Source organism: Sapajus apella, unplaced genomic scaffold (assembly GCF_009761245.1).
Source record: "Sapajus apella isolate SASKATOON/1434 unplaced genomic scaffold, GSC_monkey_1.0 scaffold85, whole genome shotgun sequence".
In the NCBI taxonomy this organism is placed as follows: domain Eukaryota; kingdom Metazoa; phylum Chordata; class Mammalia; order Primates; family Cebidae; genus Sapajus; species Sapajus apella.
The window spans coordinates 8,687,057-8,701,876 of record NW_022437025.1 but is presented as its reverse complement, the minus strand read 5'-3'; the positions used below and the strand labels follow the sequence as shown (position 1 = coordinate 8,701,876).

Here is a 14,820-nt window from a genome sequence, read left to right as displayed (position 1 = left end):
GACAAGGGAGAGAAGGGCTTGCCTCAAAACCCTGAGAAGCTGGAAGAGAACCAGGGAGAGTGTGTCATAGAAGGCAAGGGGTGGAGGATTTTAGAAAGAAGTAAGTGTCGACCTCCAACAAGAACCTACATGCCTGAGTGAGAGGAGCAACCAGCTGTTCCAAAATGTGCTCAGAATTTGTATTAATCAGGTATGGTGAGGTAATGGACATGGATGCAACTGTGTTTGAAAGAATTTGTTACTCACAGTTCCCTAGAGGAGGGGACATGCCACGCCATGCAGGGCCACGCGGGGAGGCACTGGGGTCAGTCAGGAGGCAGGAGGAGGGAGGGGACAGCCTGCACCAGAGCCTTTATTGTGGGCCCATGGCAGGAGTGAGTGCGCAGGGCAGGCAGGCTTGGGATCATGTTGCCAGGCTCTGGGCTACAGGGCTGTTCCCTAGTTGTCTGGTACCTGGCTCTGGAGTGACCTGGGAGCGGGAAAATGTTGGCTCAGAGAGTGAGAGTTTGATAAAGGAAGTGATTGGAGTATAGGTTTTGGATTGGTGGGTTTGCATATAAAAGGTGTGCTCCCAGGCAAGTTGTTCACTAGCTCTAGCAATTATTAATAGCTAGGGAACTGCTGTTAATGACTGCTCTGGAAAAGTCAGTCTCTCTGAAATCAGAAAAGCCATACAATATGAAAGTGTAATGAAATACAGGAAACATAAAACATAATAAATATTAATACACTAACCTCATGGCCACCTAGGTTGGGGGTCAGAGTGGGCTGAATTTAACCTCAGCTCACCCCCTTATCAGGGAGGTGAGTGCTGGGTGCATCTTTCACAAATATACAGAGTAGCCTTGACCCTGGATCCTTTGGGCTGCAGTGGAAAAACAGGAAGAGATGTAATCCTTGCAGCAGAGACGGAGAAAGAGCACCTGTACACCCACAAGCTAGGAGAACTGCAGGGGTGAGTGGGTGGTCCCAAGGCTGTGAGGAGACAATATCAGGTTTACATATCCATTGGCCCTAGAGACCCAAGGTAGACCCTCACACACTTGATCCCTATAGCGATCAGACCTTGGCTAGCGAGCCTGGGGAAGAGGCATGGGAAGGAGAAGAGAAATAGAGAAGTCAGTCATCTACCTCCCACCCCAACTCTTTCCACTGCAGGCTTCCAGCCTAAAGCAGGCTTAGAGGAAGGGGGACAGGAGATGAAGATGTGTCATTCAATCTATTCAGTTGGGCTGATTTTGATTATTATTTTATACTGGCCAGTCCGATGTCTAAATTGAAATTGTAATTCTTGGATAGGACCCTGCTCAGTCTGAGCAGAAAAGAGCTGAGCCCCTAGAATGGGGCAGGGAAATAAAACCCCAGGGATTAAACTTTAGAGGAACAAGGAGACAAAGACCCAGGTTGTATTAGATGACGTTCCGGACTGTGCTTATGTAACACAAAGTTACATTTGTAACACACTTAGCAGGGAGCTGGGCATGTGGAGAACACTTGGTCAGTGTCAGCCATTATTAGAATAGGAGCCTAGAATAACAGTCTAAATATGATGAAATATAAAGAAGAACATATCATTTAATCCCCCAAATTGCTCTGTAAAGTAGGTCTTGCTCTTCGCCTTTCTAATCCAGCAGCGTGGAGAAATGGCCACCTCTGGAGCCCTTTTGCTGTCAGCGGCATAAGTGGCCCAGCCAGCATCCAACCTCCCCCTGCCCATCCCGCTCCACTTGACTGGGGGCCATGGGCATGTTGAGATGTCTTTTATAAGAACTTGACTTGGAGTAAGAGCAATGATTTCAACTCTATGTAAACATTTTTTGCAGATTTATCATAGTCCAGAAAGATATTACTTATGGACTAAAGCAGTGTATAGCTTATGGGAAATATGACCAGAATTCTATTTAAAAAATGGAAACCTTGCAGATTAAAGAACAAGATAATACAGTTATTGCAAGGCCCATTCACCTGACCTGATTGGGAGTTAAAAATCACCTCAGCTGACAACACTGACTTTTCCCTCCTCCTGAGTGAAACAGCAGGGCAAACTCTCTGCCCGTGGTCTCCTGTATGGATGCTCTTGCATTTTACCACACCCAGCAGGCTGCACTGACACCACAGAGGCTTATCTTTGAGGTTGTCATTTGGTGGCTCCTTATGATCTTATGTCAGGCATGTAATACCCAGTTTTTTAAAACATGCCTTCCTTTTGAACAGCCCCTGAAAAAGACACTCAGAGGGCACTCTCTGCAAATGGCAAGGGCTGTTTGTGAAAGGGACCAGTGTGTAGGAAAGCCTTTTCTCATGCTCGTTTGTTCCTTCAATAGACATGTATCTATCCGCTACCATGTGCTGGCAGGTCTCTGCCTCCAGGCCACGCACAACTATGTAAAATGCTGAGGCCTCAGCTCTGTGTTGGGATTGAGTGCCCAGGAGCTCCATCAAGAGCCGCCGAGGGTCTGAAGCTTCACTGGCCCTTCCCCTGAGTCTGGTGGCCTTGTGGCTCCTCCCTGGTCACTAGGCATGTCTTACCAAGCCTCCTGGATCTGAATTCAGACTCTGGGATCCCAGACTTGGTGACCAGTCGTGCCTCTATGACAAAGTTGTGGCCTCAATGAGCCATTGAACCTCTCTGTGCTGCAGTTAATATTTCTGTAGAGGGAGGATAGTAACAGGCTGTCTGTCCGCAAGCTGCTGTGAGGATGAGAGGAGATGAACTATGCAATGTGCTTGGTAATAAAAACCAATCTTTCCTGTTGAACACCTGCAGTGTGTGCAGCCCTGTGCTTTGCACTCCAGACATCCACTCATGGACCTCATCCTCCCAACAGCAATCCTCCCCAGGAATATGTGTTGTCTTTATCCCCATTTTACAGATGAGAACACTGAGGCATGGGCATTTCAGTAACTTGCCCACAGCCACAGTGAATGGGGATAGAGGCAGAATCCAAATCCAGACAGCCTGCAAGAGAGCTATGCCCAAAACTGCTCACTAGGTTGTCCTGACCCACGCTGCAAGCCCCTACTCAGTAAGGGTTGCTGGTGGCGATTTCATCTTTACCGCTGCCACTGGGAGAGAAGACATGCGTGGTCATCGTCAGAAACTCTTCCATAAAGCACAGGGCACAGCAGGGTCTTTATTGTGGACCCATGGCCGGAATGAGTGAGTAGGGAGGTGGGCTTACTCATTGAGATGATGTGTGTGCAGGTCATCCTAGCTATTTTTATTATTTGGGTGGGCCACATGTATAATATGAGTGGAAACCCTTCATTTAACACACACCTATCCACACACCCAATCGCACTTTTCTTGGCAAAAGGTGAGGGGAATAATCTCTCCTAACTACAATACCTCTCCCTGCAGCCAACTAATATTTCCAGGAAAACTCTGGACGCTTTCTGGAAAAAGCCAGGTTCACAGATTCTGCTGCTGGCTAAGCTCAGTCCCTCTGGAGTAAACTCTTATCTGAGCTCCACTCTGGACACTCCCGATCCACACCTTTTCCACTGTTTGCCCCAGGGATGTGTACAGAGTGGCCACTGCCATTTTCCTTCTGGAGTTCAGAAATGTTGGCGTCCCAAGCTGGGGGCTGCGCCCCCTGAGGTTTAAAGAATCCACCTTTTCTCCAGAGGTAGAAATAAGACCACACTCACCCATGTGACCTCCCTTAAGAAAGAGTCCCATGTCCTTGTATTTAAGACACCAGAGATCAAAGGCTATACCATGAACTCGATAACAGCCTTTCAGGAATAAGTCATGCAAAGTTAAACGTACCCACTGACTGTAAGATTTTTAAAACACTGAGTTGTAGACTCAAGGAAATAGAGAGTGTCCATCTCAGTTAGTACATAGACCCCTCAAAGGCTCCCGTTGTCCTCAAGCCAAGTCCAAGAGCCATGGAAAGGCAGCAAAGCCACCCATGACCTGACCTCTGCCCCAGGCTCCAGCCTCAGCTCCCACGTCTGCGGCATCCCCTGACCTTGCATTCCCACTACAGTTGTTGTTCCCCAGTGAGCCTGGGCAGATCATGCCTCTGTGTGGTTGTACATGCTGTTCTGGGGGTGCCCTTCCATCCAGTGGCAGCTCCAAAAACCACCCCTGGGAAGTGCTCCCTCTGTGCTGATGCTGTGGGAAAAGATTGGGCTTGATTTCCACCTGCGTGGTTCCTGGCTGGGCGGCCTCAGCACAGGAATCCCTCGGCATGCCTTTAATGTGCAGCAGCAGTGTTGGCTCCGTGTGGGGCTGGTGGCTGTGCCGTGGAAGGAGACAGCCTTGGGAAGGGCTCACACCACACCTGGCATGTGGTAGGAGCTTCCTGGTGTTGGTTCCCTTGTGTTTTCTCGGATTCTGTTTTTGCGCTTACTGAGACAGCAGCCAAACCCCGAGAGAAAACAGAATCAACAACAATACCACAGACAGGCCTAGTGGGAATTCCACTTCTATGTATGTTGGATTTTTTTTCTTCCTGGCCCTTCTTTTTAATCAAGCTATGACACACATGCCATAAAATTCATCCTTTTAAAGTATACAGCTCAGTGGGTTTAGGTATCTTCACAGAGTCTGGCCACCATCAGCTTTCTCTAATTCTGGTTATTTGCATCACGCTAGAATGAAACCCCACATCGGGGAGCAGTCACTCCCCACACCCCTGTCCCCGGCCCTCCCAGCCCTCCGGCAGCCCTAGCCTACCTCTCCCAGCCTTCTAGCGAGAGCGTCCCTGAAACTGGAAAGCTGACATTGACCTTGCCAGTTCCTCAAAAGGCGATGGAAGAGCTATGCTGGCTGGCGGAACCAGAGGAGTTTTGTGAATAAAAACTAAGTACAGAAAAGGGAATCAAATCTAAGGCACCCCTTAGGTGGAGATGAGGACTGGACCAGCTGCTGGCCATGTGCTTACTCTGGGCCTTGGGGCCCAGAGTACTACTCTGTGGAGGTGGAGTCAAGCAGCCCCTATGGCCTTGGCCAACCTGAGCCACCTGCTTTTCAGAGCCACTACCCAGGTCACCATCTCACAGGGGACTCTGAGGAGTCTCTGGACTCACACATGGAAAATGCTGTGTGCATGGGACTGGTGCGCAACCTGGCTCAGTTCCTTCCCTTAGCCTTTGCTCGTGGGGATCACGCTGGGCAGGAAGACCTTCTGCAGGGTCGAAAACACCTGGCCCAGTTGCCCAGTCCCCTCCACAACGACCAAAGGCCACTGCACTCAGCAGCATCTCCTTCTCCCTCAGGAGAGTACCTGGCCGTACCTGTTTGGAGTGATTGCAGTCCCTGCCGTCGTCCAGCTGCTGAGCCTGCCCTTTCTCCCTGACAGCCCATGCTACCTGCTGTTGGAGAAGCACAACGAAGCGAGAGCTGTGAAAGGTAAGGGCCCTTTCCTTTCCACCACAGCTCCAGCCCCTGCACAGGTTAGCCCTGCAAGGCGTGCTGGGACCTGGGCCAATGGGCACAGGAAGGGGTGTTTTCATTGTTCCTCTGCAGGCACTGGGCTGGGTGTCGTAGGGTACCTTCTCATTTCATCTTCCCAACAGCCTTGCTGGGGGGACAGAGAGGGAACACAGAGTCACCCAGGGAGTCACCCAAGGAGCCTGGAAAAGCCAGAACAGACAAGATTAGATGCAGGTCCCTTCACTTCTGGCATTGTGTCCCCACTGCCGCCTCTCTGGTTGTTTCCAACCACAGAAATGAACCCATCTCAAATTTCTGAGTGACTTAGGTGCATGGCGGCCCTCCTTCCACTCCTTCTCCCTTCACTGACTTCCTTTGTCTTAACATTTACATGCCAGGAAAGGAAAAGATGCCAGCACAGATTGAACACCAGATCCCACCAGGCACTGGCCTGAGTGCTTCTGCACAATGACCCATGGGACCTTGCCAGCAGCCCTTCAAGGGAGGAAGGAGTATACACTCATTTTACAGGAGAGAAAAATAAGGCTTGCAAAGGGACTTGGAAGTCATCTCAGGCTTTCTTTAAATGCCCTAAATGGGGGGATGTTGAGTCAGATTCAAAACCTGGGTTTCAAAATCAGAGACATCTCTCTACAGAGCACTGAACAGGTAAAATTATGTTGCCTAGAGATAGACAATGCAGAATGAACAATCACATTCTCATTCTTTTAGTTGACAGCACCATGGTTAGTGAGGCATGTGAAGGTAACCAGCACTACCTTCATATGCAGCTCTGCTGTCTGACCTTGAGCAATTATTTTTTTAAGCTTTCTGAGTCTCAGAACCCTCATCTGTAAAAAGGAAATGACACAAACTTCCCTCGTGGGGCCATTGTGAGGATTGAATTAGATGGCACATATATAAGGTTCGTAGTATTATCTGCTATCATTATTACTGAGAACTCTGTTCATTTTAGTTCTAATCTAAATTTCACCTATGTCCAAATTCAGGAAAAAACTTCAGAATTATATATACAATTTGTGCAACATCTTTTGAAATTCACCCTACCTAAGTATTTTCTGAATTAACAAATAGCATAATGAAATAGTAACAATTGCCTATATTTGTCTAGCAGTTTATGAAGCAGATTCATTTTCTCGTTTATAACATTTCTCTGAAGTGAAGTCAGAGAAGGTAATTGTTATTACCTTCATTTTGCAGATGAAGACACTGAGGCTTACAGGGATGAAGTCAGTTTCCCAAAGCAGTGGGTTTTGGCTGATAGAGATTTACAGAGGCTTTTGAAAACCTGATGGAAATGATAGTGTTTTCTTTAATACAGTGACTGTATACACAGAATTCTGCCCATGGCTTGGTGATGGCCCTGAGACTTGAGCCCTCATTTCTCCAGAGGACCTTGCTTTGTAACTCCCACCCCCTGTCTCAAGTCCATTAGTAACCAAAGGATTGGAACCCAAGGAAGATTTTCCTCTGTGTACCCCTTGTTTACAGAGAGACACCAGGAAAGGGAAGTAGTGGGTATTGTACCAGGTGACTTTCCATGGGGCCAGTGAGGATAAAAACCAACTAAAAGTTGGGTTCAGATGTTTGTCAGATGGCAGAGGCTCTGGAGTGAAAAGAAGGGGACTAAGAGAGAGAACCAAGGGGACCTGATTCCAGAAAGCACCAGGACTGTGCAATATTGGAAGATGGCAATCCCTCCAGCTCTGTCTCCACTGGCCTCGGAGGTACCCTGCACCCCATCTGGCTCTACTCGGGAAAAGCTCTTGAGAAATGCTTCAGTTAAGTACAGTTGGAATGAATAGTGCATGTCAATGCCAGACAGCGAAGATGGTTTTAAAGTTTTATTTCATAGCACAGTAGGGAGTGCGGGAGAAGTGCAGTTACAAAACATTATAAATATTACATGTACACTTTATAAAAAGAACAAGGATGTTGGCCTTAAGTTGAAATAGATTATTGAAATTTTCATCTGTACTTATAAAAGTGCTAATTTTACTCCAGACATTCAGCAAGCAATGGATATTTACCATGTCGGGCATTCTGCCAGGTCATGGGGTAAGACAGGGGCATGAGAGAGGGTGAGGTAGGGTGACGGTCTAGTTAAGGGAGATAGACAGAAACACCCACTAATGACTCACTGGTTTTGAAAACTATTTCATTCTAAGCACTTCACATACATTAGATCACTAAATCATCACCACAACCATAGAAAGTAGGTCACATTTTTATTTCCATTTTAAGACCAAAAAAAAAAAACCAAAAAACAAAGAGGATGGGATAAGTTGGCCAAGGACATAAAGCTAGCCAGTGACAGCACTGAAATTTGAATTCTGACAATCTGGCTCTGGAACTTATGAATGTAAACAAAATCCACTTTATTACCTAGAACCATGCTCGGCACTGTGGGAGATACGCCTTCTGCAACCTGTTGATAGTTTGGGGAAAAGGGGCCCTGTATCAGTCAACTATTACCGTAATACTGCTGTATAACAAAACACCCAAAAGACATTGGCTTGAGATAATAGCATTCCTTAGTTCACAAACCTACAGGTCAACTGTGTTGTTCTGTTACTCTTGGTAGGCTTGACCTTAACATCCTTCTTGGGGCCAGTTGAAGTTCACCCACCTGTCTGGTGGTCAGCTGGCTGACCTAGGTTGGTTCTAGCTCTGCTCAACACATCTCATCCCCAGCTGGCCAGCAGGGTACATTCTCATGGTGATCAGAGAGGAAACAGAAAACACAAGCAGTTTCTCCAAGCTTGAAATCTCCTAAAATCCTGCTGGCCAAAGTCAGCCACATAGCTAAGCCCAAAGTCAGAGTAAAAGGGGGCTTCAGAATTTTAGGACAGAGGACATAAATGTAGGGAGGCCACGAACTGGAGCAATCAACACAATCACTTTAGACAAGAGGCCCCTTTTGAGATGTTCCTATCCCCACTCCATCCCCACCCCCAGTTCACAGTGACAGGGAATGAGTCCCAGGCCCTGGGTCTTATTTATTTATGCCACCCTTGTCAGTTTAGGAAAGCCCCACCCTCCAGTGCCTAAAAACGAGGGAACCCCCAAACTTCTACTGTGAGAAAGGGAAATTTATCTAATTGAGTAAAAATGAAATATTACTATAAGGAATGTAAAAGGATGGACAACAGTTCAGAAACTAGTGTCAAGGAAGTTGCATTGATGGCTATAAGAGGCAGACACTGCATTCAAAGCAGTGTAAGCAAAAGGGAAACTTTTGACTATGTTGCTCATGATCTGAGGGCATCAGTAATGAGCACTCTTCCTCTTTCCAGCCAAAGTTGAAACCAATCAAGAGGTGGATACACAAGTGGAGGAGGTAGGATAAAAGTATCATTCTTGGTGTGAATAAAGACCACTAGGAGATTTGGCATTAGGTATGATGGCCAAGAGAGCCTCATAAGGTTGTACTCCAGAACTGAACTTGCCACCTACTCATGGCTCTCTGACAGGGCCCATCCCTGAAAGGCTTAGAACATGGAACAGAGTGTGCTCTTTTAGCTGGACAGGTCCCAAAAAGAAAGGGAGGAACTAAGCTGTACAGGCCATTTCTGTCCCCCAGCTTAAATGATTAGTTAAGTTCCCTCTCATCTCCTGGAGAGGAGTGAATGAGGTGAAGAATGACATACTAATACCCTTCCATGAAGAAAGCAGTATCCAGAACTGGTAATAAATATTCTCCCTAATCATAACCAGTGAAAGGGCTGGGTTTCCTTCAGGTATGGTGAAATCCAGGAGCTAAATCCAAGTCATTCAGGTACTGACTCTCTCTCAAGAAACCTTGCCATTCTTAGTATTTCATTGGCTTCATTCTTAGACAGTCTTTCTGTACTTGATATGAAGACAGCCCTGAGCAGCTCCAACTTCGTAAGACTATCTCAGAAGGAGAGACATTCTCTTTCACACAACATACATTTCAGTCTCTGAAGAAACTAATTCTAATTGGTCCTTCCTGGGCCACAGCCATTCTTGAACCAATCACAGCAGTGGGAGTTAGAATTCCCGGACTGGTAAGTTACCATCCATTTTGGTGATTGGGAGGTGGAGGGTTATGAGGTTTGATTGACATTATCTACTGAGATTATTGGGAGCACAGGAGGATAGCTTCAAGAAAAAGATGCAGCAAGAGAAAAAAAGTACAGGATGCCCATCACCATGCAAAAATGACCCTTTTATCCCATCTGGATGCACCTTCCCTGGTAGTGCTATGTCCCCTGTCCCCCATGGTCTGTGTTGGTCTTTGCTGTCAGAACTCCAATTGGGGATAGACTTGGCGGGGAGCTCAGACCACAGCCCCTAGATAAGCAATTCAGAGCAGTCTTGACATGTCTCCTTTTTTGTTGCTTTGTGTGTTGGAAGGAGTGTGTTTTTGTGGGATGCAGCATTTGGGAGCCAATTATTGGCTGGAACCCTGGCCTAAATGGAAAAGGAAGATTATCCATTATTGGCCAGCGTTGGAATGTCCATTGGCATTATGATTGGAGGAAGTTGGTTTCTTTTTTTGTTTGTTGTGGTAGGGAAAGGTATATGTATCATGATCAAATCCTGCCCCTTATGATAAAAAACTCAAAATAATAGTGTCCTAAACAAAATAGACATTTGTCTCTCTCATACATTTTAAAAAATGCTCAAAGTAGGTCATCTACAGCTTTTATGGTTCTTCGTGGTATCAGAGACCTGGCTCTATTCATCTTTGACTGCCATCCTCAGAAGGTCATTTCACTGCCCAAAGCAGCTGCCATCGTGACTGCATTCCAGCCAGAAGGAGGCGGGTGAGAGAAAGGAATTGTCTTCCCCTTCTACTCTAAGAATTCTCTTGGAAGGTTCACATACTTTTGCTCCTGTCTGCTTCATCAGAAGGGAATCCCATAGACTCTCCTGACTGCCAAGAGACTGGGAAATGTAGTTCTTCAGTGCGCCATTGCCACAAGAGTCAGGGTCTACTCCTGAGGAGGAGAGCAGCATGAATGATGAAACTTGCCACCAACAGCCTCTGCCAAAGCACGCAAGCAATCAGTGGAAGGCCTGTAGCAGGGACTGCTGGAACTGAGGCATTTTGTGTGGGTGCCTTGGAAGCTGACAACTTGTGGCACAGTTTAAGCAGCCATTTAAAGCTGAGTTAGGTCTCGATCCAAGATGGCCGTTTAGGAACAGCTCAGGATTGCAACTCCCAGTGAAAGCGCAGAGGGTGAGTGGACGCCGCATTTTTATTGCCCACAGACTAGGAAATTTCCAGGCGGAGGAGCTCCACGGTCGCCAGCGCAGCTATTTCGGCCAGCGTGGCTGTACCAGCCGGCGCCGCTGCTTTGCCCCACGTGGCTGCTTTGTCGGCGCCCCGGAGCCGCGGTTCTCCGTACAAAATACACCGGTCCGGGTGCCCTTTTGGCTGGCGATTGGAGCCACGGGAAGTCGCCCATTCGTCTGTTTAAAAAGGGGAGCCAGGACGGTAGATTCCAGGGCAAAAAAAAAAAAGCGCCACAAACCTCAGTGCCACTGTTTAAGCCAGCGCAGTGAGTGGCCGCAGGGGAAAACAAACAGACCCTGGCGCCTCTTCAACAGGCGACTGGAACACAAACTTAAAAAAGGCTCTGAGGCAGGGAGCCAGGCGATCAGGCTCAGCTGGTCCCACCCCCACAAAAGAACAGCAACCAGAAACTCTGGATTGAGAGTGTCACAGCAAGCGCAGCTGAACCCAGGATGGTCCAGCTCTGTGGGGGAGGGGCGTCCACCATTACCGAGGTTGCCAAGGCAACCCGCCATTGCTGAGGTAGCCCGCCGTTGCCAAGGCAACCCGCCACAGCAGAGAGACTCCGCCTCATATAAACACCCACATAAACAGGACTGCAGGGAAGTTCACTTCGCAGCTGGGCGGAGCCCACAGCAGCTCAGCAAAGCCTCTACAGGCTGACAGTGACTAGGCTGCCTCCTAGCTGGGCAGGGCAGGTCTGAAGGAAAAAAAAAAGAAGGCAGTAGCATAACAGAAACTCATAAATAAAGCCATAAATCCCTGGGACAGAGCACCTGGGAACAAAAAGCAGTTTATGAGTTCTGCTGCAGCAGACCTAAACGTACCTGCCCAGCAGCTCTGAATGAACAACAGACCTCACAGCTCACCATTTGAGCTCCTATAAAGAAGAGACCGTCTCCTCAAGCAGCTCCCTGACCCCTATATATCCAAAGAGCCACCTCATAAAGGAGAGATCAGATTGACACTAGGCGGGTATCCTTCTGGGACAAAGATAGCAGAAGAAGAAAACTGGTAACAACCCTTACTGTTCAGCTGCTGCTGCAGGTGAACCCCAGGCAAGCAGGGCCTGGAGTGAACCTCAGCAGACCTACAGCAGAGGGGCCAGACTGTCAGAAGGAAAACCAAGAAACAGAAATAACCTCATCATCAACAAACAGAACGTCAATCTGAAAGATTTGAGACCCAATCTGAAAGCCAGCAACTACAAAGTCGACAGGTGGATAAATCCTTAAAGATGGGAAGAAACCAGTACAAAAAGGATGAAAACACCCAAAACCAGAACACCTCTTCTCCTTCAAGGGATCATAACTCCTCACCAGCAAGGGAACAAGGTTGGAGGGAGAATGAGTGTGATGAAATGACAGAATCAGACTTCAGAAGGTGGGTAGTAAGAAACTTCTGTGAACTTAAAGAACATGTTCTAACCAAATGCAAAGAAACTAAGAACCTTGAAAAAAGATGTGACGAAATGCTAACGAGAATGGGCAAAATAGAAAGGAATATAAGTGAATTGATAGAGTTGAAAAACGCAACACAAGAACTTCATGAAGCATGCACAAGTATCAACAGCCGAATTGACCAAGCAGAAGAAAGGATATCAGAGGTCAAAATCAACTCAATGAAATAAAACGGGAAGGCAAGACTGGAGAAAAAAGGGTAAAAAGGAATGAACAAAATTTCCAAGAAATGTGGGACTATGTGAAAAGACCTAATCTACGTTTGATAGGCGTACCTGAATGCGACGAAGAGAATGAATCCAAGCTGGAAAATACTCTTCAGGATATTATCCAGGAAAACTTCCCCAACCTAGCAAGGCAGGCAAACATTCAAGTCCAGGAAATACAGAGAACACCACAAAGATATTCGTCAAGAAGAGCAACCCCAAGGCACGTAATCGTCAGATTCACCAGGGGTGAAATGAAGGAGAAAATACTAAGGGCAGCCAGAGAGAAAGGTCGGGTTACCCACAAAGGGAAGCCCATCAGACTCACAGCAGATCTCTCAGCAGAAACCCTACAAGCCAGAAGAGAGTGGGGGCCAATATTCAACATCCTTAAAGAAAAGAACTTTCAACCCAGAATCTCCTATCCAGCCAAACTAAGCTTCATAAGTGAAGGAAAAATAAAATCCTTTGGGAACATGCAAGTACTCAGAGATTTCGTCACCACCAGGCCAGCTCTACAAGAGCTCCTGAAAGAGGCTCTACACATATAAAGGAACAAGTACCAGCTCAACTGAAGGGCAAAACACCCAGCTAGCACCAAAATGGCAGTATTAAATTCGCACATAACAATATTAACCCTAAATGTAAATGGACTAAATGCCCCAATCAAAAGACACAGACTGGCAAATTGGATAAAAAGCCAAAACCCATCGGTGTGCTGCATCCAGGAAACCCATCTCACATGCAAGGATACACAAAGTCTCAAAATAAAGGGATGGAAGAAGATTTACCAAGCAAATGGAGAGCAAAAAAAAGCAGGAGTTGCAATTCTCATCTCTGATAAATTAGACTTTAAAGCAACAAAGATCATAAGAGACAAAGAGGGACATTACATAATGGTAAAAGGATCAATACACCCGAAGAGCTAACGATCCTAAATATATACGCACCCAATACAGGAGCACCCAGATACATAAGGCAAGTTCTTAATGACTTACAAAGAGACTTAGACTCCCACACAATAATAGTGGGAAACTTTAACACCCCATTGTCAACATTAGACAGATCAACCAGACAGAAAATTAACAAGGATATCCAGGACTTGAACTCAGACCTGGACCAAGCAAACCTAATAGACATTTACAGAACTCTCCACCCCAAATCCACAGAATATACATTCTTCTCAGCACCACATCACACCTACTCTAAAATTGACCACATAATTGGAAGTAAATCACTCCTCAGCAAATGCAAAAGAACAGAAATCGTAACAAACAGTTTCTCAGACCACAGTGCAATCAAGTTAGAACTCAGAATTCAAAAACTAACCCCAAACTTCACAGCTTCATGGAAACTGAACAACTTGCTCTTGAATGTTGACTGCATAAACAATGAAATGAAGACAGAAATAAAGATGTTCTTCGAAACCAACGAGAATGAAGACACAACATACCAGAATCTCTGGGACACATTTAAAGCAGTCTCTAGAGGAAAATATATAGCAATAAGTGCCCACATGAGAAGCAAGGAGAGATAAAAAATTGACACCCTATCATCAAAACTGAAAGAGCTAGAGGAGCAAGATCAAAAAACCTTAAAGTCTGGCAGAAGACAAGAAATAGCTAAGATCAGAGCAGAACTGAAGGAGATAGAGACACAAAAAACTCTTCAAAAAATCAATAAATCCAGGAGCTGGTTTTTTGAAAAGATCAACAAAATAGACAGACCACTAGCCAGATTAATAAAAAAGAAAAGAGAGAATAACCAAATTGATGCCATAAAAAACGATAAAGGGGATATCACCACCGATTCCACAGAAATTCAAACCATCATCAGAGATTACTACAAACAACTGTATGCACATAAACTAATAAACCTAGAAGAAATGGATAAATTCCTGGACACTTGCCTCCTCCCAAGCCTAAACCAGGAAGAAGCCGAAACCCTGAACAGACCCATAACAAGGTCTGAGGTTGAGGCAACAATTAAGAGCTTACCACCCGAAAAAAGCCTCGGTCCAGACGGGTTCACAGCCGAATTCTACCAGACATACAAAGAGGAGCTGGTACCATTCCTTCTGAAACTATTCCAAACAATACAAAAAGAGGGGATTCTTCCCAAATCATTTTATGAGACCAACATCATCCTGATTCCAAAACCCGGCAGAGACTCAACAAGAAAAGAAAACTTCAGGCCAATATCCATGATGAACATAGATGCAAAAATCTTCAATAAAATACTGACAAGCCGATTGCAACAGCACATCAAAAAGCTCATCCACCATGATCAAATAGGCTTCATCCCGGGGATGCAAGGCTGGTTCAACATATGCAAGTCTATAAACGTAATTCACCACATAAACAGAACCAAAGACAAAAACCACATGATTATCTCAATTGATGCAGAGAAGGCCTTTGACAAAATTCAACAGCCCTTTATGCTAAAAACCCTCAGTAAGCTAGGTATTGATGGAATGTATCT

General features: G+C 46.1%; 1 protein-coding gene across 3 annotated transcripts in view; it reads left to right on the top strand.

The window, feature by feature from the left end:
- Positions 1-14,820, top strand: part of SLC2A9 (solute carrier family 2 member 9) — a 229,987-nt gene that overhangs the window by 99,902 nt on the left and 115,265 nt on the right. For all 3 annotated transcript variants that reach the window (XM_032254204.1, XM_032254205.1, XM_032254206.1), the window contains one exon: positions 5,230-5,362. In XM_032254204.1, the coding sequence (XP_032110095.1) occupies positions 5,230-5,362 (133 nt within the window). The remainder of the gene's footprint in view (positions 1-5,229; positions 5,363-14,820) is intronic.